General features: G+C 40.2%; 1 protein-coding gene across 4 annotated transcripts in view; it reads left to right on the top strand.

Moving 5' to 3' along the window:
* Positions 1–23,526, top strand: part of WDFY2 (WD repeat and FYVE domain containing 2) — a 168,947-nt gene that overhangs the window by 125,164 nt on the left and 20,257 nt on the right. For all 4 annotated transcript variants that reach the window (XM_036455240.2, XM_036455241.2, XM_036455238.2 and 1 more), the window contains exons 6-7: positions 1,413–1,525; positions 16,161–16,287. In XM_036455240.2, the coding sequence (XP_036311133.1) occupies positions 1,413–1,525; positions 16,161–16,287 (240 nt within the window). The remainder of the gene's footprint in view (positions 1–1,412; positions 1,526–16,160; positions 16,288–23,526) is intronic.

Here is a 23,526-nt window from a genome sequence, read left to right as displayed (position 1 = left end):
TTACACAAAGGTAGTAAAGCATATAACTCTTATATACCGTGGTCCCCCCCCCCCCCGACACACACACTTAGTAATATATCCTGAAAGTTACTCCATGTCAGTTTGCTTATGGAAGTCTTTTTTTCCTCCCTCTGCATGGGTATGTCATAGTTAAATTAGTAAGTCCCCGTTTCTTGGGCTTTTGGGTTGTTTTCAAACTTCAGTTGTTACCATAATACAGAGTGAGTAGCCTCTGTCATGTGTCTTGTATTCTTGCCAGTGTATTTATGGATAGATCTCTAGAGGTAGGATTATTGTTAGGCATTATCAACCAGGAACTCTCACTAGAGACTCAGCCGGTCACATGGGAGGCCTCTGCGTGGCCTGCACCAGACTTCCAGACTCCCACAAGGAAAGTGGGTGTTGGTCGTGAACCATATTGTTTGTGCAGTTCAGGCACAGTTAGCCACTCTTGTCTGTCAATGGCAGAAACCCTCCTGAAATCCAAGTTCCCAGATGCCATGTCAGCCTTTTAGACAACCTTTCAAAGGATAGCAGTCAGACCCGCTAGGTTAATGCTTGATTTGCCTAGCAACATTTTCCTTTCTTGAACTATTCATATATTTTGCCCCTTTTTCTATTATGCTTATGGTGTGTTCTTTTTTTCTTGATTGTTCTTTTTATATATTAGAGATTTGAGCCTTCTGTGACCTAATTTGCAAATATGTTTTTTTTTCCCAGTTGGTCTTTTATAATAACTTTGCTTATTGTATTTGTTTGTTGTTTATGTTTTTTATAGTAATAGCTTTTTCCATTAAGGTTATAAAGGAACTCGTCCATATAGAACACATATTTTTTAAATTTTTTAGATCTCTAATTCATATAGAATTTGTCCTAATATATAATGTGAAATACAAATCCTATTTAATTTTTCCTTTTTTAAAAAAAAAATCTATCTTTATTAGTTGAAGAGCCACCTTTAGTAGACATGTAACAAATTTCTCTATGCTTTAAGGTCTATTTCGAGACTTTCTGTTCTATGCCAGTGGTCCATTTGTCAATTATGCATCTGTGCCGCACTTTTATTTAAGTAAACTTTATAACATGTTTTAATATCTGATAGGGCTAGCCTTCTCCATCGTATACCATATTACTGTTATTTTCAGAATATACCTGGCTTTTCTTGCTTATTTGTTTTTCTTTAGAATCAACATATCTAACTCCAGGAAGAAAACATGTTGATATTTTTATAGGAATTATATTAAATTTATAAATTCATGTGAGAATTGCCATCTTTGTCATGTTGAGTCTTATTGTCCACAAATACTGTCTTTTCATTTTGTTATGTCCACTTTTGTATCTTTCTTACATTTATTGTTTTTATAAATCCCTCCACTCAATTTCGAGAAAAATCCTTAATGCTTATATGATAGATTCGATGTTGAAACCCGGCATGTGTTTATTGGTGACCATTCAGGCCAAGTAACCATCCTCAAACTGGAGCAAGAAAACTGCACCCTGGTCACAACATTCAGAGGACATACAGGTGGGACTGAAAGCAAAATCCATGTGCCATTGCTCTCTCAGGAGCTCACACGTGCTGCATGTTCTGATTTCAGATAAGTTGTGAAAGTGACAGGGTACACTTTGGGCTTATACAAAGATACACGTGATATACTTAACCGATTTCAGAATGATTCATTCGAATCTAATGTCAAAAGTTCTCAATATCAATACAAACAAAAGAGGACTCAATCCATTTGGAAAATGTTGGTGATTTGCTTCTTTGTCACATTGCCCCGGCGAGAGCCAGGGTTGGCATGTGTTAATGAGATGTTGTTTGAGATTGTGTGGCAACTGCACAAACCCCTGAAAGCCAGAAGGACAGCTGCTTCAGTCTGTCCCTGCCATCATTGGAGCTAGGAGATGGCGGGCAAGACTGACTCCCACTTCCAAGACAAGTGAAATGAAAGATATGTTCATCATGGGGGTAACCAGGTTGTATGAAAAGATAAAAGTTCTTCTTTAACTTCTCTTCCTTTTGGGCTCTTTCCTGTTTAAAACCAAGGCTCCCTTTATGTTACTAGCCTACTCAGAATCATTTAAACAAGGTAATATAAAATATCCACACAGCTTTTGAAAGTCTTGAATAGGTGATGATGATTAATTTTTTACTAGTATTTTTAATGTGTATGTTAACCTTGGGAAAAAAAGTCACTGCCTGTTTTCATGGTTTTTAATGGGCTTTATCCTCTGCAGCTTACACCCATGGTTGAGTACACAACAAGGTTAATATTGAGTTTAGGCATCATATAAGAACAAAAGTAGGTGAATGAGAATGTAAAAAGGAATAGTACCTAGGTCATTAGGGATTTTCTAAAGGGAAAACAAGGAATGGGAGAAAATTGAACCCAGAGAAAAAGATTCTTAAAAGATCATCTGAATTATCTCTACACAGAAACATATCCCCTGTGGCTAGGACTCAGTTCTCTCTGGTTGGATTACTATTTTTAGCCACTTAGACCCTGGCCAATCCCCCTGGTAGGAATCCAGAGCTCTCCCACCTCAGAAATCTTAAATTTATATGTTTTATTGCTAACTTCAGTCTCCTAATCTTTTGCTTCCCCAAACCCTTATTCCAACTCCACTTGCTCTTCCCCTTGTTGAGAAGTCTGTCCTTGATCCCTCATTGCCCTGTGTTCCCCTCCCATCTTTTCTTCCTTCCCAGTGTGTAGCCCCTTTAGCCATGTGCTTCCCATCATGCTCAGCTCAGGGCCCTTTGTTCTTCCTCTGTACATTTTGTCCATGACTCACTCGCTATCCACGCTCTCTCCTTGTGCTCTCAGCCACTGACTGGGTCAAGACCCAGCTGCAAGTTACTCTGGGAGTCTTAGCCCATCATCACAGGCAAAGTCAGGAACTGCCTCTTAACCCTTGCACATGAGTACTGATCTTCAGTACACTCCTCCCAGTCTCTTTAACAGCTTTCTCAGATCTTCACCGCTTTCCCTCAGCCCCCACTCCCTCCCATTCCAGCCACTTCCTTCAAAGAAAAAGATATCATCAGATAGAAGCTTTAAAAAAATGTTTTTCTTGCCCACCCATATTCTCACCAACATACTTCTCTACCACCTCCTTCTGTCTGTCCCTTCTGCCTCGAGCAGGAGCCTGCTATCCTCTGGGCCTAGGCTCAGTCTCCTCAGGGTCTCCACATTAAAAGTCATTCCCTTTTCTCCCTTTTGACTAACTCACTTCTCAGTTTATTAACATGCCAAGGTTTCTTGCCTCTCTGATAAAAACAAACAAAAACCTTCTCAGTCCATGTCCTGTTGTAGCAATGTCTTTCATATCAATGTTTTTTTCTCTTCTTAAAAAATTGTCATAAATTATACCTAATCTTAAATATACCATTTTAATTATTTTTTACTGTGCAGCTCAATGGCATTAAATACATCCATACTTTTTTGCTACTATCACCCACCATCTATCTCAGAACACTTTTCATCTGCAAAGCGGAAACTTTGTGCCCATTAAACACCAACTCCCCTCTTCCCCCAGGCCCTGGCAAACACCGTGCTGCTTTCTGTTGTCTATGAATTTGACTACTGCCATTCCTCCTGTGAACAGAATCGCAGTATTTGTTTTCTGACTGGCTTATCTCATTTAGCATAATCTTCATGTTGTAATGAACAGCAATACTTTAAGAGAATATACTTTTCCTCGCTGCTTCAAATTCTTCATCTCCCATTTCCTTAACAACCACCTGCAATTTGGCCTGTCTCATCACTCCACTTAAACTGCTTTCCCCAAGGTAGCCAGCCAATGGCCTGCTGGTTGCTAAACCCAGTGAACTTTTTTTAAACTATGTCCTACTTAAACCTTCCAGCAGCGGCAATTTACGTTGTGGCGATTCCTTCCTGCATGTAACTGGCCTCCTTTGGCTTCTGTGACACGTGCTGTCTCCCAGTTTTCTTCTGCATCTCTAACTGCTCTTTCTCATCTCCTTTGAGTCTCTGTGGTTTCTGCCCTGGACCCTTATCTCTTTACACTTGTGAGCTCTCGTTGATCTCAGCCACTATTCTCAGTCACAGAAATAGAAGACACCGTCACTGTCCTAACATTTCTTACAAAAGCTAAACCAGTAATCCTAGTGCATGGTGGCAAGGACAGTGGGGAGGCAGCCCCTAAGCCTCGGAGAACACAGAGCGGGCACCTAACTTGGATGCAAGTGGGAGTTAGGGAAGGCCTCCCCAGGGAAGATGTGGTTTGAGTTTAGATCTTTAGGGGAGGAGTAAGAGTTGAATTCATGGAAAAGTAAGAAGAATCTAGGCAGGAAAAAAAGCCACATGGTCCAAGGCATGGAGATTTGCAAGAGTGTGGCTCTCTTGGGAACACCTAGGAACTCTTTGGGCTGGAACTCTGAGTATGAGGAAGGGGGAGCCAGAAAGGAAGAGAGAGTCAGTTCAGATCATTGAGGGCATGTCAGTGAGACACCATTAAAGAGGTATTTGGGGTCTTTTGTTTGTTTGTTTTATTGGTTTTAGAGAGAGGAAGGGAGAGAGAAAAACATCTATTTGTTGTTCCAGTTATTTATGCATTCACTGGTTGCTTCTTGTAATGGACCATTAAAGAGTTTTTAAAAGCAAATATGTTAATTTGATCAAATTTAAAAGATTGTCCTGACAGTGAGTAGAGAGTGTAATGGGAAGGCTAGTACCTGGAAATGCGGTAATGTGGAAGCAAGGAGTGGATAGACCTAAGGTAAAAATGTAGGTGGTGGACTCAGCAGCCATAATGGACTGGCTAATTCCCAGATTTGGTTTAGGTGGAGGTGGTGTTGAGCCTGACCTTTTGGCTCTTCAGTAGTTAGGCGTTCACCATATGATGGCCAATAGGAGTGCTCTGAATTCTGTATTGCTGCCTTCAGGTCAGAAAAAGGGTAAGTAGCTTCTTACCGCTATATGGTGAACCAGATGTGGCCCAAGGGTTTTCTTGTATTGCGAGTTAGTTCTAATTCTGTTTAATAAAGATGTAAATGGTCGTTATGCCATGAAGCAAGTGTAACAACCGACCAAGTAACAACCGGATCACGGATCAGCAAGAGGGTGGGGCAGAGCTACAAGCAGGCAGCTAGGAGGGGACAGGACGGCAAGCAATGGGGGAAGGAGAGCTACAGGAGGGCGGGGCAGTGGGCGGAGAGCTAAAGGAGGGCAGCTGGAGCTACTGGCTACAGCAGGCAGCGGAGAGCTACAGGAGGGGGCAGGGCAGCAAGCTATGAGGGAGGGGCAGTAGGCTGAGAGCTACTGAAGGGCAGCAGTGAGCTACTGGCAAGCTACTGGTGCATGGATATGTGTGCAGGGCTACTAATATATTAAAAAATGTTACCTTGACATTGTGTTTTGTCTTTCTCAAAATGTTTAAAGCATTTTCATGTGATTTTATCATGAGGTGTCTTTGAGGAAGGCAGAATATGGCCCAAGAAGGTTACTAACTAATATGAAGGCAAATGTAGCAGGTCATATATTTAACTTGCTATTTTTCCTGGACAATAGTATCTACCCGTTGCCAGTCTGGCTATAACACAACTCATTTAAAGCTAGGATGTCTAAAAAAGTCCATGGTGGTCCAAGCATGTTACTGAGTTCCTCCTATGTAGAAGGCTCATTTTGGCTCCTGAGAGGTCCCAAACTTGGGCAGACACAATTCTGGAAAAGGGGGTTTTGTAAGGATTGATTTAACCTCCCCCCTCCCTTATCCCATAAACAAAGACCTTAAGATGAACCTATATCCATAAAGTGATCTTGGAGGTCTGGTCAGTCCAGATCCACATTCAGAAGCAGACCCGTTTTTGGTCCGTGTGCAGAGCCATAACATTCCCCGTCACTCTGTTATAGTACAGAAGGTCATAAAAATGTGGGTTGTGATGGAATCTGCCTAGTAGTCATACTCAGAGGCTCTGACATAGCATTTACTAGTCTAAGGGGACTTAATAAACTAGTTTTATGTTCTTATGCTTCCTCTGCTGGTTTTATTTCTAGACTCTAGAGCTAAATGCCAAGTATTACAGTGTTTTGCTAGTATTGCAGAAATTAGAATATTTTTCTACCAAAAAGTCATACACTCACTTGAAGAAATGGGAAAATATCAGATTTTGACCACTCATTGTATTAATTAATATTTTTTCTTTTACTTTTTAGAAACTTTTTTATAAGTATAAACATATTAGAAATGGGAGGGCTTAAATGTAAATCTGTCAAGCATACTAATCAATGAAAAATTAAATACAAACTTTTTCATTAACGGATAAGAGAATTATTGAAGGTGAAAGAGTAACTAACAAATAACAAAAACAAGGAAAGACATAATTCAGTACAAATATGAAGATTCAAATAATTGAAAACATAATTTTTGTTTACAATGGAGACTTTCAATCAGTCTGGTTTATATAAAATGTAATAGATGGATATTTTCACCCTGAGTCTCTAGTCTCTATTTGATGAGTGCTGGATTACGTAGGTGAAACAAGCATAATGTTTAATTTAGCCAACTTCCAGTCATGGGAATATCAGCATTAAACCAATACTTGCAGATAATCAATCATGAGTGTCGCAAGTGCTATATGCTACATGCAAGTGCTATATGCTGCAAGTGCTGGATGCCATGCATGAGCTGCCTTGGGAGACAATAACAAGAGAGCTGTCCTTGTCCAGAGTTAAAGAGAAGCCTTCGAGAAAGTGGCACGTAAATGACACCCCAATGAAAAAGAGGAGATGCAGGCGGTGGGACACTCCAGGCCCCAGATGTGTGAAACAAGTGCGACGCCTGGCGCAGGAAAGTGTGAACAGCGGCATGAAGTCCAACGGCCCGTGTGGAGAGCCAGGGGAGAGGAGTTCAGGCCCACCTTTCAGGCAACATTAAGAACCTCGGACATTGTCACAGGCAGCGGGAAACCAGTGATGAGGGTAAACAGGGTGGTAACAGGCTCCATTTTAACAAGTCTCTGGCAGCAGTGTGTAGTGGATGGACCGGGGACAAGAATGGATGTGAGAAGACTGTTTAGAAAGAAAGCAGCTGCTGGTGTTCCTAGAAAAGGTGACCTTTGTTTGGACTTGGGGGTGGCAGAGGGCATGAGGAAGAAGAGGGATTCAATTTAGGAATCTGTTTAGGAACCTGACAGGCTCAGGGGAGGCCTGCACCACGGCCTTAAAAACTCAGAAGCATAGAGTAACCACATAAGATGATCTGAAATTAAAACATCCCAACTAAAAGCAGTACATAGTGGGTAGTCATGTCATAGACCAGTGTCTTTTCCTAACAAAAGACAGTCTTTGCCCCCCCCCAAAAAAAAAAAAAAATCTGTTTAGGAGATGCGGATTCAGCAGCACTTGGCCATTGCGGTAGGAGTGGCTCCAGGTTTCTATCTGGAGCACAGGGTGGGCAGTGATGCTATTTACTGAGACCAGGAATATTTGAGGTGGAACAGGTCTGAGAGAGAATATCACGGTGCTTTAATCTGAACAAGAGGGCAAGGAGACAGCTGGATGTCCATTTGAGTGTCTCAAAAGGAAGGCGTAGCTTAGAGATAGAGTACATTTACTAGTAGCTTTATCAAAACACTCATCATTCAACCTGGAGCAAAATGCAGTAACTGAAAGGTCAACTATTTCATTCAAGAGGCTTCATGGTCTGAGGACTTACTGAGTCTCTGCTTTAGGCACATTTATCCTACATACCTTCACCTTGCTTGGTGTGACTGGATGCTCAAGTGAGGTATCAGTCATGTACTGGTGAAGAGAGACCCGCAGATTCTAGCCCTGATTTTTATAGCACTCCACAGTCTCTAGCTTTTGTAAGATTGGTTGTAAAAGTCTCCAAAAAATTTTGGTAACATGTATTAAACTTTTTAAAAATGTTTATACTCTTGGTCTGGTAGCACATTTGGGAATCTCTTCTAACTAGTCAGAAATGTGAACATAGTTTTATGTTTAAAAATATTCATCTTAGCAAAATTTATAAAGTTAAAAGTTGAAAAAAATCTAACAATGAATGACCTAAATTCAGGTATGTCTATGTGTTGGGATATTATGCAGCCATTAAAAATTACATTTATGAGAGTATATAATAGTGCAGATAAATTTTATAATGATTAAATAATTCTATTTTTTAAATAAATTTTTTTATGTTAAAATTATTCTATAGATCATAAGGTGGAGGTCAAAGTCAGGGAGACGCATATAATAAAACCTTGAAGGGAAGCAGAAAGGTGGAAGAAATGATTTCTGTCATTTAAAGCATCACAAACCCTGGGAACCAACAGCCATTGCAGCTCCTGGCTCTCCTTCTAGTTATGGCGGGCAAGGAGGATGGCCTGGGTGTGGGTCTGAGCAGAGGTACATGTGTCTGCGTTCCTGTGGGATGCAGGCTGGCTGAATGAAGTGGATGCCTTCCCTGCTGTGAAACGTGTTCGGTAGAAAGGACTGTTCATCAGGAAGCTGTCTGCTGAGAGAGGCAAGAACCCACCTGGGAAGGAAGAGACTATTCCCAGCCACATTTCTCCATCTGTCTGCGCCCCTCTTAGTGCGCTGCCTTCCTGCTGGGCCCCAACTCCCAGCCCCTGCCGAATGTCTCTGTAGGGATGCTTTATTGCTCTGGTTTATTTTCGTCCTATTCCTTTCTGCCATCCACTCAACAGGAGTAAACATTTTTGGAGCACCTACCGTGTACCAGACACTATGCACTCTGCTTGAATGCAAAGATACAGAACCTAAAGTCTATGGGGACAGATTTATAATCCATTAAAGCTGTAGTGGGCGAGTGTGACAATGAAATGTGCACAGAGGTGGCAAGCTCACCCAGATTAGGAAGGGGATGGGAGGTTGGGAGAAAGCTTCCTGCAGGAGAGGACACCTGAGCTACACCTTGAAGGAGGAGAAAAGGGTACTTGGATGATAAAAGATAGGACCAGCACTCCAGGCAGAGGGAGTAGCCACATGTCCCTGAGTGAATGCTCCATCAAACACAATGTGCATGTCCTTGTTCTCAGAGCTAATCCCATTTTATCATTGTACATTTGTGTTGGCATTAGGTCTCGAGTTTTATTTGATTTGATTATATCCACAGAGCTTATCACAGAGCCTACTGTATAGAAGATGATCAATCCATGCTTTTGAAACTGACATGAAATAAATGCCGTGGTTTACAATTTATAAGCCAACCTCCAATGGACACTATGGTTAGGACATGTACATAGAGCTTTGATAGGACCCTCATTCTGTTGCCTGTCTTTTAGCTTTTCCTTTCATCTTTTCCACTCTTATTAAAGAATGGTGTAATATTCTGAGCCTTGGGAGGGTGCTGAGTATACCCTGACATGTTTTAGCCTAATTATCTTTCTTTCTTTTTTTTTCCTTTTCCTGGCTCTGTATTATGAAGAACTCCCCTTCTCAGCTCTGGCCCCTTACAGCCTAATACAATGTGGAAAAATTAGAGATCGAACTTGTTTCTAAAACTTTAATTGATCTCATAATGACTGGGAGAGCAGTGTGAGATGCTCTGAGGGAACTAGCTGGTCACTACCTGAAGGCTGGCTCAGCAGAGGATACTAACATAGAGATGGTATAGATGAGGTCTTCTGCTCTATAATAAGAGCTAACATTTATTGAGTGATTCCCATGTGCTAGGCACTATTCTGTGTCCTTATAGTATATTAACTTATTTAATCTCAACAAAATTATCATCCCTGATTTACAAAGCAAATTTCTGAGGCATAAAGACATTGAGTAACTTGCCCTTGTCACATACTTCACAAAAACAGAACTGAAATTTGAGCCCAGAAACTGAATCTAGAGCTTGTGTACTTATATACCATAGCCAAGTGCCCAGTTTCTTCATCATAAACTATCCACATCCTATAGTCACCAACAAAGAAGGCTAGAGGGCCTTATGGTGCAGTATTTGTAGATATGGATGTATGTTGGAAGAAGTTGTAAGGTATTTATCATATGGCACTTAGTAAATTCTATTTAAGTGTTTCCATGTTTTTTCTGATAGGATGCAAAACCTGTCTAAGTCTTTAAGTCAAATAAACCTTTCTAACCATTATTTTTATTGATGACCACCACTATTTAAATCTGACATGTTGCCTTAGAGAGCCTGGGTTATCCATTTTATATTTTGTCTTAATCTATCCAGGCTGTCCTAACAGATTACTATAGGCTGGGTGGCTTATGAACAAAATACATTTATTTACCACAGTTCTGAAAACTTGGGAGTCCAAGATTAAGGTGCTGGCAGATTTAGTGTTTGATGGGGCCCAGCTCCTGGTCTATAGACTGCTGCCTTCTCTCTCTAACCTCTCTCAGGAGTGAGAGAGCTCTCTGGGGTCCCTTTCATGAGGGCACTACTCTCACCATTCTTCAGGGCTCACCCTTAGGACCTAAACACTTCCAAATATTGAGGATTCAGTTTCAATATTTGGGACATGGGACAAACATGTTATATAGGGGAAATCATGCATTTGTCATCTTTCTCTTTTCTATCCCCTTAATCCTAGTGGCTTAACCAGTCAAGCAAGACCATCTCCAGAGCTTCTCCTTCAGATGAGCATTTCGTGGCTTAAAAGGTGTGAGTAATAGAATAGATAAAGGCTATCATTTAAACCACACTGGTTAGACAGAAAAAGAGATGTCATATGACTGTTTTATGTGCTAAAAACAAAGCACAAATTCATGTACTTATTCCTTCATTCAGTCGTTTGCTTATTTGTCTGAGCTTATTGAGTGCTTACTTTACAAGGTAGGATTCTAAGTTTATGGAAACTATGGTGAATAAGCTAAAACCAGCTCTTCTAGAGCTTATATTATGTTAGGGCAGCAAACAATAAATAAATATGTATTATTACGCCAAGGAAAAATAAAAGAAGGAAAGAGGTAGGAGTGGTGAAGGAAGATCTCTCCTAAGGAGGTGACATTTGAGCAATGACTTGTGTTAAACGAGAGAGTGAGCCAGTGATGATGTAGAGAAAGATCACAAGCAGAGGCAACAGATTGCAAAGACCCAGAGTGGGAATGAATCGTGCGTGCCACAGGAACAGCAGGCCTAGATGGAGGGAGTAAGGTGGAGGAGGGGAAGCCCCACGACAGGAGCTAGATCATGAAAGGCCATGGACAGTGGCATGGAAACCACAGGAGTGATGGGAGCAAGGGTGTCAGAATCCACTTTGTGTTCTTCAGTGACCACTTTGGCTCCTAGACAGAGAATGGACAACAGGAAGAGGAGTAGAAGCAAAGAAATCTTATAGGAGGCTATTATAATAGTACTGGGGTTTTTTTTGTTTGTTTTGTTTTATTTTTACTTTTCATTTTAAAATAACTTTTGACCCATATTCCCCAAATGTTAACATCTTTGAATATTACAGTAAAAATATTAAAATTAGGAAATTAACATTGATATGATACTGTTCTCTATTCCACAGACCTTATCCCCAGTTCTCTCCAGTTATCACACTAATATCCTCTTTCGGGTTCAGAATCCAACCCTGGACCACACAATTTATTAGTTATAATGAATTCTTAGTTATCTTTAATCTGAAACACTTCTTTAGTCTTTCCTTGTCTTTTAAGACCTTGGCATTTTTTAGTACTAGCTAGAATGCCCGTCCCTTGTAGAATGTTTCTTCCTTTGAGTTTGTTTGATGTTTCCTCATGGTTAAATTCAGGTTATGCATTTTTTTAAATATATTTTATTGACTTTTTTACAGAGAAGAAAGGAGAGGGATTGAGGTCAGAAACATCGATGAGAGAGAAACATCAATCAGCTGCCTCCTGCATACCTCCCACTGGAGTTGTGCCCGCAACCACATGCCCTTGACCGGAATTGGTCACAGGCTGACGCTCTATCCACTGAGCCAAACTGGTCAGGGCAGGTTATGCAATTTTTATAATACCCTACAAAAGTGATTTGATACTTTTTAAGTAGTGCATCATATCAAAGTACACATGATTTGGCCTGCTACTGATGATGATAACTTTGATCCCTTGGTTAGGATTTGTGTCTGCCAGGTTTCTCCACTTTGATTACCCTTTGTAATTCACAAATGTTTTATGAAGAAGTACTTCGGAACTATGTAAATATTGTTTCTTATTATATTTCTGTCCAATAACTTTAGTATGCATGGATGATTCTTACCAGAAACGAGTATGACTGTGGTGATTGCCAAATTGTTTTTTCTATTAGCATTATTCTTCCTACACTTTTTAGTTGGAATTGTACTATAAGAAAAACTTTTACTTATTTCCTGTTTATCTATGCAATTATTTATAGTGGAATAGACCCACAAGTTCTCACTAATTTCTGTGTAAGGACCTTGTATCACCATTTATTTATTTTGTTGCTCAAATTGCCCTCAATTTGGCCATTAGGAACCCTTTCACATTGCCTCCTATGTCCTTTTTCACATGTCTCCATCATTTTTTGAGCACGTCTTAGTTTTTGGTACCACATAATGTTCCTGGCTCAGCTTGTACACTGCTTGCTGTAGCCCTGGAATCAGCCATCTAAGCAGCTCTTGTTCCTTCTATTAGTGACTAGTATTTAGAAGCCAAAATTTGGGTGCTGTGTGTGCTCATTGTTAATGAGATGTAATTACTTCAAGGCTCTTTCAGTAGACAAAGCTAAAAAATACATGTGTACTCACACATCGGTAATTACATATTTTTGTGATTTCATACTGCTAAGTCCAATCTAACACAAAGAGATCATTCTAACCTTCCTCCTCTTATTTATAACTCCTATTATAACAGTGAGAAACTCAGCTTTCATTATCCTTAATACATTTAGTTAATCCTAGAATACACATAGAACAGTTCCAGAATTGTTAACACATCACCCTGTGAAATACAAGCCTATTAATCAGAGTACAATTTTCATGTACAAATCTTTTTATATTTAACCTTATTTCCATTTTCCAAAATCACTTTTATCACTTCTCCCCATGCCCTGCTTTAGTGTGGCTGTATCAATCATTTGTAATACAGCTAGGTTTTTCTGTTTACTGTATATTCCATTTTGGATCCACCACACACATCTAGTTGATTTTTATTATTTACTTGTTTTGAGTATGTAAAACATATACATGGTTCTAAAACTCAGAATCAAACAAAAAATATATATACTATGACAAATGTCACTCTCCTTCATCCCTGCTCCATTTTCATTCCGCAGCCTCTCCCACACACCTGCTATTAATAAAGCTCTTTAATTTCTCACTTACTCTTATTTTCTTAGGTAAAAGTTCTTCTGCACTTTGTCTTTTTCGCTTTACAGTACATTCTGGAAATCACTTTCTATTCATCCAGGAGATCCTCATTCATTTTCAGAGCTATGTAGTACTGTGTATAAGTGTAGCATGGTTTATTTTCCCACTCTCTTACATGAGTATTTAGGCTGTTCCCAATGTTCAGCTATTTAAAACAATACTGAAATAAATAGCCTTGTGCATGTATATTTTTGTATTATTTAGTGGAACTGGGGGCAGTATCTTCAAGATAAATTCCTAGAAGTGAAACTGCAGGATTAGGAGCCTAGTGCATATGTAGTTTTGTTAGATGGGACCTCCCCCACTTAACTGGTTTGCATTCTCATCATCAATGTATGTATTGTTTTCTTCCATAGCCTTTACAACAAAATGTGTGTCATACTTCTTAATTTTCCTTGTATGATAGTGGCTCATACAAAGATAGCAGTAGAGATAATGAGAAGTGCTTAGATTCTGGATATATTTTGGAGAAAAAAACAAATTCAAGAGTTTATGATGGATTGTTTTGGAGGCTAAATTCTGTTTAAATATTAGGCATTAAGATTAACAGTCTAAACTAGTAACTTATATTTATTTGTTTGACATTCGTGAAGCTTTTGGTGACTCTCACCTTCCTCTTGAGCTGGCGTTATTATAATAGTCCAAAAATACTGTAAAAGGCAATGCTAACTGTTCTAAAAAATCATTTCCAACATTTTAGTGCCTTGATGCAACAGAAGTTTATTTATTGCTCATGTAACAATCCAGTATAGGTGTTGCTAATTTAAGTTCTTTCCATGTGGTGATTCAGGCACCTCGGCTCCTCCTAGAATGCATTCTCTCCCTGTCCTGGGGTCTTGGAGACCACTGGCAGGAAGTGGGAAAGGGACGTCTTAACTGCCTTGGCCTGAAAGAGATGCATATTATTTCCACTCGCTATCCGGTTTCCTTTAGGGGTTCTGTTGCTGAGAACTGGTCACATGCCCCTTGGCTGTAGAGAGCCTGGTAATGTGGCCCTTACAGGACAGCGGCTTTCCAGGGAGAACGCTTTATATGAAAGAGGGAATGTGAAGTTAGATGGACAGTTAGCTAATGCTGCTACAGATGTTTAACAAAATAAGCCATTTGGCTACTATGTGGGAACAAATAACATGTTTTTCAGAATGGAATGCAAATCTTGAACTAATACACGGACTAATACTGAAGGATTTTTTTTTTAAGTATAATCATGGAGTTTAATAGCAGGGAAAGATGATGAGTTCTACAGGAGGAGGAAATATTTAGCATTGAAAGGTTAAGTAAGCATCACAGAGTAGTTCCAAGTAAGATTTATGGATTTTTTTAAATCTATATATATAAAAAGCCTAAGTGACCAAACGACCGGTCGACTGGTTGCTTTGAGGCACAGGAGCTGCCCCCTGTGTCAGTGCACTCCCACCGTGGGAGCGCCGCTCAGCGGAGTGGCAGCGAACCTACTGAGGGGCGGGGGCAGTGGCAGCAGGCGCAGCGGGGCCTGCGTGAGCAGGAGTGGCAGGTGGCCTTGGACTGCTGGTCTTGGCCCGATTCCCACCAGCACACAGATTTGTGTTTATATATATTTGTGTTTTCATTCATTTGCTCCTTCATTCATTCAACAGACTATAATACTAGGGCTGTCTGCTGCTGACTGTGTGCTTGGTACGTGTGTGTGTGTGTGTGTGTGTGTGTGTAAGGCAGGATGAGGGCAGAAAGTAGTGAGGGAAGAGGAGGTGGGAGCTGCAGGGCGTATTTACCGGGGGAAGTGATGTTAATTATATGGATAGAAATATATATAAGCAGAATGCTGTGCAGATACAGGAAGAAGCTATTAAATACGATTCAGTATAGTAGGTATTTTTTTCCTTTTGATCTTGAAAAAAAAAATCTCAGGCAATTATATAAGGGAAACTTTTCTAAAAGCTTTTAAAGTAAAGCACTTTATTAGGACAAATTGATCATCTAAAGAAGAAAAACATCAGATTGCAACAAATAAGAAGCTATTTTATGTTGTTTTTAGAATATAGTATTTTTCTTTTCTTTTTTAAAGAACTGTACATTTTAGAATTTTTTCAATGTAAAAGATGAGTACTTTTCACATTCTTAATTATTTGTAGTCTTTGTGCTCATCTTATATGTAAAAAGTTAATACTATACTCTGTGCACAGTTTGATTTATAAGGGTACTGCCAAAGAATAAAATCTGTCATATTTTATAGCCACGCCACTAGAGTGATCCTGTATAATTGATCCACTCTGATTCTCATACAATCAGATGTAGTAGGTGACAGCTAGGTTGTTATCAGTAGTAATAGTCATCCTATCACCATCCCCATTTTAAATAATTGAGGAAACTGACACTTAAGGATGTAAATGATTTTCCCAGAATCTGTAAATTTAAATTTGCAAGAAAATAAAATTTAAGTTTAGATATTATTATAGTCTATAATATAGCTGATATTCAAGATTAAAAAATCTAATTGAGCTTTTTAAACGTAATAAATTTTCACCTATTGTGGGGGTAGAAAATAGCAATTAAAAAAATATGGCTGATATTTCTAAACTGTGCAATATTTTCCATTCTTAGAATTATGACTATTGTTTAAAGGTCAATAAATTGTCTTTTTCATTGTCTTTAGTCTTAAGGGAAATTTATTTTATGGTACATTTAAATTCTTGGAAACTACTTTAAAATGTGGAATTCTTATTCTCAGAGCCAATTCTCTCTTTGGGGACTTATTGTTTACTCTTTCAACAAAAACATTATTGTATGCCAGGAACTGCACAAGATCCTGACTCATTTGCATTCACATTTTATTGGTGAATAATACTGTTACTCTGTGACTAATGTTCCACTGTGTCTGATCTCTCAGGTGGGGTGACTGCTCTCTGTTGGGACCCGGTCCAGCGAGTTTTGTTCTCCGGCAGCTCTGATCACTCTGTAATCATGTGGGACATCGGTAGGAGAAAAGGAACTGCCATCGAGCTCCAAGGACACAAGTAAGGCTGTTGGTGCTTTATAAAGAACTCTTGAGAAAAAATTCCCAGCTGAAAACTGGAACAAAGGAGTGCGGTTCGGTCTCTACGGCAGGATCTCAGCCTGGGAGGGACAGGGAGGGAAAGCAAATAATGGCCGCTGTGATTTATGTTTACTTACTCATTCCCCGTTTCATCCCACAGAGGGTTTCAGAGCTCTTACAGAAACCGTAAGATAAAATGATGGCAGCAAATAAATAAAAGGTAAAAGTTAGAAGCAGGAAGAATATAAAAGTAAAAATTTGAGCTTAAAAGAAAAGTTTCAAAGAACAAGCCATGAAGGTCGACAGAATTTCTATAATTGAGGTCAAATGTGGCATCAAGATTCCTGGCAGTTTAAGGAAAATACAGGAGATAATATTCTTCCTTACAGAGTACCTTTTGTACTTCACCAAGTATTTATCAGGCTCTTCTTAGGACAGATTTCAGGGGGCTGAGAGGAAGAACTGAGAAATTTTTGTTGTTTCCTGGGAGCAGTTCTCAAACTTGACTGGGCAAGGAGAATCACCTAGGAATTGGTTTAAAGGAGTGCCCTGTCTTTAAAGATCCTGGTCACTGGTGTGGAGCTGAGGGCATCTGAATGATAAAGGGCCCCTCATCCCAGGCAGCTCTCTGCTGGTGAACCTCAGATCACACTCTGATTTCCTACACTGTGCTGCCCACAGTCCCTGGGGACAAAGTCTGATCATGCTGCAGAAAAGAACTTTAGATGTGCTGTAGAACTCTAATCTAAATTGTTTTTAACTTGTGAAGTTTTCCAAATGATATTGAGAATGACTGCAGACTTCCATAAGCAAATCAGTAATGTCCCAATGAACTGATTTGTTTTAGCTCTTTTCTATAAATGTGCTTAGAAACAGTAGTTTTAAAACAGTCTCCTAAGTAGTTAAATCTACAGTTTAGCATTATTGAACTAATTCAATTTTAGAGGGCCCATGTACAGATAATTATTTTAGTATTATAGTTTAGTGTTGGAGAAGAAGCTACTAAACCCTTCTTTCCCATATTACAGAACAGACTGGTTGTCTGGGGCCACAGCTGGCTTATGGGGCCACTTAGACCTTGTCATCTGCTCATTAGAGGCATAGTTCCCAAATATTTATCTCCGGACAAGGTGACATGCATCAAGATCATGTAGGAGTTGACATCATCCCTGTTAAGTGAAGAGAGAAATCAAACACAGTCCTGTTTAATAATACTCTGTTATTACCTAATCTGCCAGATAATCCCTGTCACATAGGTGACATAAAATGCAGGTTTTGAATGAAGGTCAGTAATATTTGTTGGACTCATTCAGATGAGCTTATAACTAGCTTTATTTTTACACAGTGGTTGATGAAGACTGCAAGCAGTCTCGAATGACTGTCCACAGGGTGGGAAAGTGTCCCAGTGCTCCCTGCCAGCATTACCATGTGCTGAGCACCCTGATGGAGCGTGTTGTTCTAGGACACTCACGCCTACAGTTTGGTAAGAGGAAAAACTATAAAGTTGAGGTACAGTCTCTCAGTCCCAGAGAAAGGAAACCTAAACTAATAGGTTCTCTAGTTTCTAATAAATATAGACTTTGTCTTTTAGAAAATGAAACAGACCATACTTGGAGTTTATCCTGAGAAGATCACACCCTTAGAACTCAGCGAGGCAGGTTGATGAGATTAGGAGCCACCAGTGAGAACAGCTTTAGATAGGAACAATGGCAGAAGGCCTTTGTTAGGTACTTTATTTAACTCAAGTTTAGTAATAAAGTCAACTCTATGAGGGGCTCTCAGGTCAGAGAGCTAGAAGTAAACTCCTCAGCATCAGGTGGTGTCACCTGTTGGAGTGGTTTAGTTGTGAGTGCCTGAGGGGAGTCATGGGAACTGTTGGAAGTAGGAGGATGGGATTCACAAAGAAGGTGTGGGAAAGAAGGGGCCAAGACATCAGGCAGGAAAGGAGAACTCATGGGCCCCCTTTCACAGCAGCATTTCTTTGCCCTGAAAGTTGGCCACTGGATCAGTGTTCAGTGACTCTTGTATTTAAATAATGCCTAATATCGATATTTAGTAAAGAGCTTTCAAAACGCCCAGAAACCCTCCTTCCTCCCCGCCCCCCTCCCGCCACACACACACAGTTTAATCTTACGATAACCCTCTGAAAGAGAGAAAGCAGTTATTTTTTTAATCTTTATTATTGAAAGTATTATAAATATCCCTCTTTTTCCTCCGTATTGCCCCCCTCCACCTGGTTTCTACCCTGCCTTAGGCCTTTGCAACCTTATTGTTTGTGTCGACAGGTAATGCATATAAGATCTTTGTTAAATCTCTTCCCACCTCACCCCCCCCTTCCCTGAGAATCGTCAGTCTGTTCTGTTTCCATGTCTCTGATTCTATTTTATTCACCTGTTTATTCTCTTCATTAGATTTCTTATTTATTTTGATTTTTAGATTCAGTTGTTGATAGATATGTATTTATTGCTATTTTATTGTTCATATAAACGATATTTTTCTTCTTCTTCCTCTTCTTAAAGAATGCCTTTAAACATTTCATATAATACTGGTTTGGTGGTGATGAACTCCTTTAGCTTTTTCTTTTCTATTAGGCTCCTTATCTGACCTTCAATTCTGAATGATAGCTTTGCTGGGCAGAGTAATCTTGGTTGTAGGTCCTTGCTATTCATCACTTTGAATATTTCTTGCCACTCCCTTTCAAGCTGCATAGTTTCTATTGAGAAATAAGCTGACAGTCATATGGGTGCTCCCTTATAGGTAACTAACTGCTTTTCTCTTACTTTAAGATTCTCTTTGTATTTTTCCCTTGGTATTTTAATTATAATGTGTCTTGGTATGGTTTGCTTTGAGTTCCTCTTGTTTGGGACTATCTGTGCTTCTTGGAGTTGTAAATATTTCTTTAACCAGATAGGGAAAGTTTTCTGTCATTATTTTCTCAAATGGGTTTTCAATATCTTTCTCTCTCACACTTACGGCACCCCCATAATGTGAATGTTGGTATGCTTGAAGTTGTCCCAGAGATTCCCTTCACTACCTTTATATTTTGGGATTATTTTTTTCTTTTTTCTTGTCTGTGTGTTTTTTCCTTCCTCATATTTTAAATCATTGATTTGATTCTCGGATTCTTCTAGTATACTGTTGAATCCCTTATTCTTTATTTCAGTCAGTGTGTACTTAATTTCTGACTAGTCCTTTTTTGTGTGTTTGGCATTGAAAGTCTCACTAATGATCCTTGAAAGTCTCACTAAGGTCCCTCGGAGGTCTCATGAAGATTCTTGAGTAGCCTTATAACCATGGTTTTGAATTCTGAATCCAATAGTTTGCTTCCATTTCTTTCATTTGTCCCTGAATTTTGGCTGTTTCCCTGTGTTTGTTTCTATGTATTAAATAGAACTGCTATATCTCCTGGTGTTGGTAGAGTAAACTTGTGTAGCAGGTGTCCTTTAGGGCCCAGTGGCTTATCCTCTTCAATCACCTGAACTGAGTTCTGTAGGTGGGTACCTTTGTGGACTGTGTGCACAATCAAGTTGTCGTTAAGACTTGATTGCCGGTCAAGGGCATGTGCCTTGGTTGTGGGCACATCCCCTGTGGGGGGTATGCAAGAGGCAGCTGGTCGATGTTTCTCTCTCATCAATGTTTCTAACTCTGTCCCTTTCAATTCCTTTCTGTGTAAAATCAATAAAATATATTAAAAAAAAAAAAAAAAAAAAAAAAAAAAAAGACTTGATTGCTATTGGTGTCATTAGGAGGAATTGACCTCCAGGCCAATTTTCTGTGAGGACCAGCTGGGATTACAGTGAGAGAGCTGCTGTGCAGGAGACACCCCTATGGAGCAGGACTTGCTTCAGTGATGCTTTGGTGTTCACTGAGTCTGCCCTCGGATGTGTCACTTATGGATGTAAAGAGTTGTAATCTTGTGTGGTCTCCCACTGACACTGGGTACACTGGCTCTTGGGTCTCCAGGGAGATGCAAAGTCAGCCTCTGCTTGGGACCACTCATCAGGAGCTACAAAGAGATCTGCAGATTCCTCATATTTGTATCAGTTTTAGAAGTTCCCAGGCGAGGCCCAGCTCTGAAGCAAAGCAGGCTGCTGCTAGTGCCAGGTCTTGGGCCTTTTATTGATAGATTTGGGGCATTCTGGCCCAGCTGTTGCTTGTTTGAAAGATTTTAGCAAAGTCTGAAGCTTTAGCAAGGACAGGCCATTCAGAAAAGCTGCTGCCACAGTTATGGTGGGGTCAAAGGGAATCACCAGGGCGGAGCAAACCGAAGTAGCTGCCAGTCAGCTCTGTTACTGGTAGATCCCAGCACAGGAACAATGACCCTGCGAGCACCTGCATCTGGGAGAAAGCTGCCCCTGAGTTCCTGCCCAGATGCCAGACCATCCAGTTTCTCTTTGTATGTATCTGGGTCACCAAGAGCCTCACCCTGGCTCTGGAGCTCAGAGGAAGCAGAACCTTGTAAGTTCATTTCGTGCACTTGCCCTTTAAGAGGAACAGCAGCCTCCTTGTCACTGAGCCCCAATCCCTGCTGATTTTTACAGCCCATAGTTATGGGGACTTCTCTTCCCAGCTTTGGGACTGGGAGTCTAGTATAGAGCTGGGACCCCTTGTGCTTCACAGGGGGCCTTCCCAATTAAAAAAAGTTGAGACTTGATTGCTATTGATCTTCCTCCCAATTAAAAAAGTGGCACACTGAGATACTGGTCCAGCCCGTTCTGTGCCTCCGCCCCTCCTACTAGTCTCAGTGTGCTTTCTTCTTTACTTCCCTAGTTGTAAGACTTCCATTCAGCTAGCTTTCAGTCAGTTCTGGATGATGGTTGTTCTTTATTTTAGTTGTAATTTTGACGTGCTTGTGGGAGGTAGCGAGTACCTGCATTTACCTATGCCGCCATCTTGGTTTCTCTCCCCAGATATCATTTTTTAGATAAAAATACTGAGCTACCATCCATAAAGACTTTGTGGCAGCTTAAGTCTCCCAAACCTTAGTGCAGTTTGAACTAAGGAAGTTATTCAGAACCTTCTTTGTTTTCAGCACTGCACTAGGCACCAGAGATAGAAAAATAAAGATTGAATAACACATGGTCCCCACCATGTCATATGATGTTTTCTCTTTTCTAATTTAGAGGCCAAAGAATTTCTGCTTAGGGCTTGAGGCTGCCCTTTTTTCTGTCCTGCACTCACTTATTTTCCTACCTTCCTCAGGGTGACTAGTGGTATTAAGAGTTCCAAATCAGGGACTGAATTGGTCAGCTGGGAAACTGGGGAGAGCAGATAGTACCAGAGCTTCCCGCCCTCATGGTGGGGAGACTGCCTTCCCCCTTCTGGAAATGTCCAGCCGTAGGGTGGAGGACAGCTTCACTCGGCTTTGTCCCAAGTTCTATAGCTTCATACACTCTTTCAGCAGCAGAAATACAACATTTTAGTAACTAGTTTGATTTTGTGGGTAAGCACCCCATCAAAACAGAGATAGCTTTGACACTAGAGTAACTGAATGATAACAGCAAAAATGTTTCCAAGTCCAAGGGGGAAATAGGTTAAGAAAGTATGCTTCTATACAAAATTTTTTTGCATTGCAACCATTTTGATATTTTTTGTTCCCTGCAACAAAGGGAACATAATTATGTGCTAGCTCTGGAGAGGGAAAGGAAAAGGAAAAGGTCCAGTTTTAGGGGCCAGTTATGTTTTCCAAATGTCAGTTAACAGTTGGATAAATTTTATTGAAGCATAAAACTGGACATTTATTGCCCCATGCCCACCTTGTCAAATCCAATAATGATACAAGGGCTTTTAAAAAATATATTTTTTTTATTTCAGAGAGGGAGAGAGAGATAGAAGCATCAATAATGAGCGAGACTTATTGATCAGCTACCTCCTGCACTCCCTCTACTGGGGATCAAGCCTGCAACAAGGCATGTGCCCTTGACCAGAATGAAACCTGGGACCCTTCAATCCACAGGTCAGCACTCTATCCACTGAGCCAAACCAACTAGGGCACAAGGGTTTTTTAGATCCTTTTTTATTCTTAGATAATATCTATCATTCCATGAGCAACTTTAGGACCATAATTTTTCTTATAACAATGTTTTCCTCGGCTTCTAAGACTTTTTGGCAATTTAATTTAATTGTAACTTGATTTAAAGTAAAGATAAAAAGTCTGTGTGGCTGAAACCGATTTGGCTCAGTGGATAGAGCATCAGCCTGTGGACTGAAAGATCCCAGGTTCGATTCCAGTCAAGGGCATGTACCTTGGTTGTGAGCACATCCCCAGTAGGGGGTATGCAAAAGGCAGCTGATTGATGTTTCTCTCATTAATGTTTCTAACTCTCTATCCCTCTCTCTTCCTCTCTGTAAAAAAAGTCTGTGTAGTCCCTTGTGATGGGTCTCTCCTTGGGATCTACAGGTTGCCTGAGGCTTGGTCACAGCTGCGACCCTTGGCACTCATGGCTTCTGTATTTTCTTCCTATTCTCACAACCACAGCCATAGGTTTCTCTCTTCCTACTCACTTACCGTGTGTATGACTTTTGTTATAAGCATCCACAAAGTCCCCGATACTATTAGGAGATGGAAAAGGGCCTAAGCTGACATTTGGGCAGATGTTAGCCTGTGCCTGAAAATCTGTTTCTGTAAAGAGGATAATGGCTTCTTTTCCCTTTTGCTTAAGAAGCCTCAGACACAGGACCACCTTCATTGGTTCTGTAACCTATGTAGCCACACAAGGCCCCATGCTTAAGATGTCCTCACACTTACTTTAATGCTCTCCTGTCACTGTATTGTAATTCTCAAATTTTTAACAAGGGGCCTGTATTTTCATTTTGCAGTGGGCTCCCCAAACTCTGTAGCTGTGCCTGATCAGATATATGTTACCTCTGGGGCTGGTGAGAAAGGAAATGAAGCCATCCCACCGAGTAGAGTCTTTGTGATGGCAGATACTGGTTGCTGTGGAAAGTGGGGTTTTTATGCAGATATAAGATCATTGGCATTGCAGCACTCACCCATGAAATAATAACTAGTTTTGAAATGCTTTCTAGTATAAATGCTACTGGGATATCAGATGAAACAATTAATGCAAGGTATAGTTTATTCTTTATAACCCTTAATCTGTGAGCCTAGGGGTGTTCTCTCACCTTGTTTTTAACTGCAGGGTGGTTGTATTTTGAATCAGTAAATTAAGAAGTCCCTGAGCAGCTTTGTTGCAAAGCTTTGAATCCAGCATTCATC

The sequence above is a fragment of the Pipistrellus kuhlii genome, unplaced genomic scaffold (assembly GCF_014108245.1).
Source record: "Pipistrellus kuhlii isolate mPipKuh1 unplaced genomic scaffold, mPipKuh1.p scaffold_m20_p_3, whole genome shotgun sequence".
NCBI classification, from domain to species: Eukaryota; Metazoa; Chordata; class Mammalia; order Chiroptera; family Vespertilionidae; genus Pipistrellus; species Pipistrellus kuhlii.
Note: the sequence above shows the minus strand (reverse complement) of the source record. Positions and strands in the feature narration are given on the sequence as shown.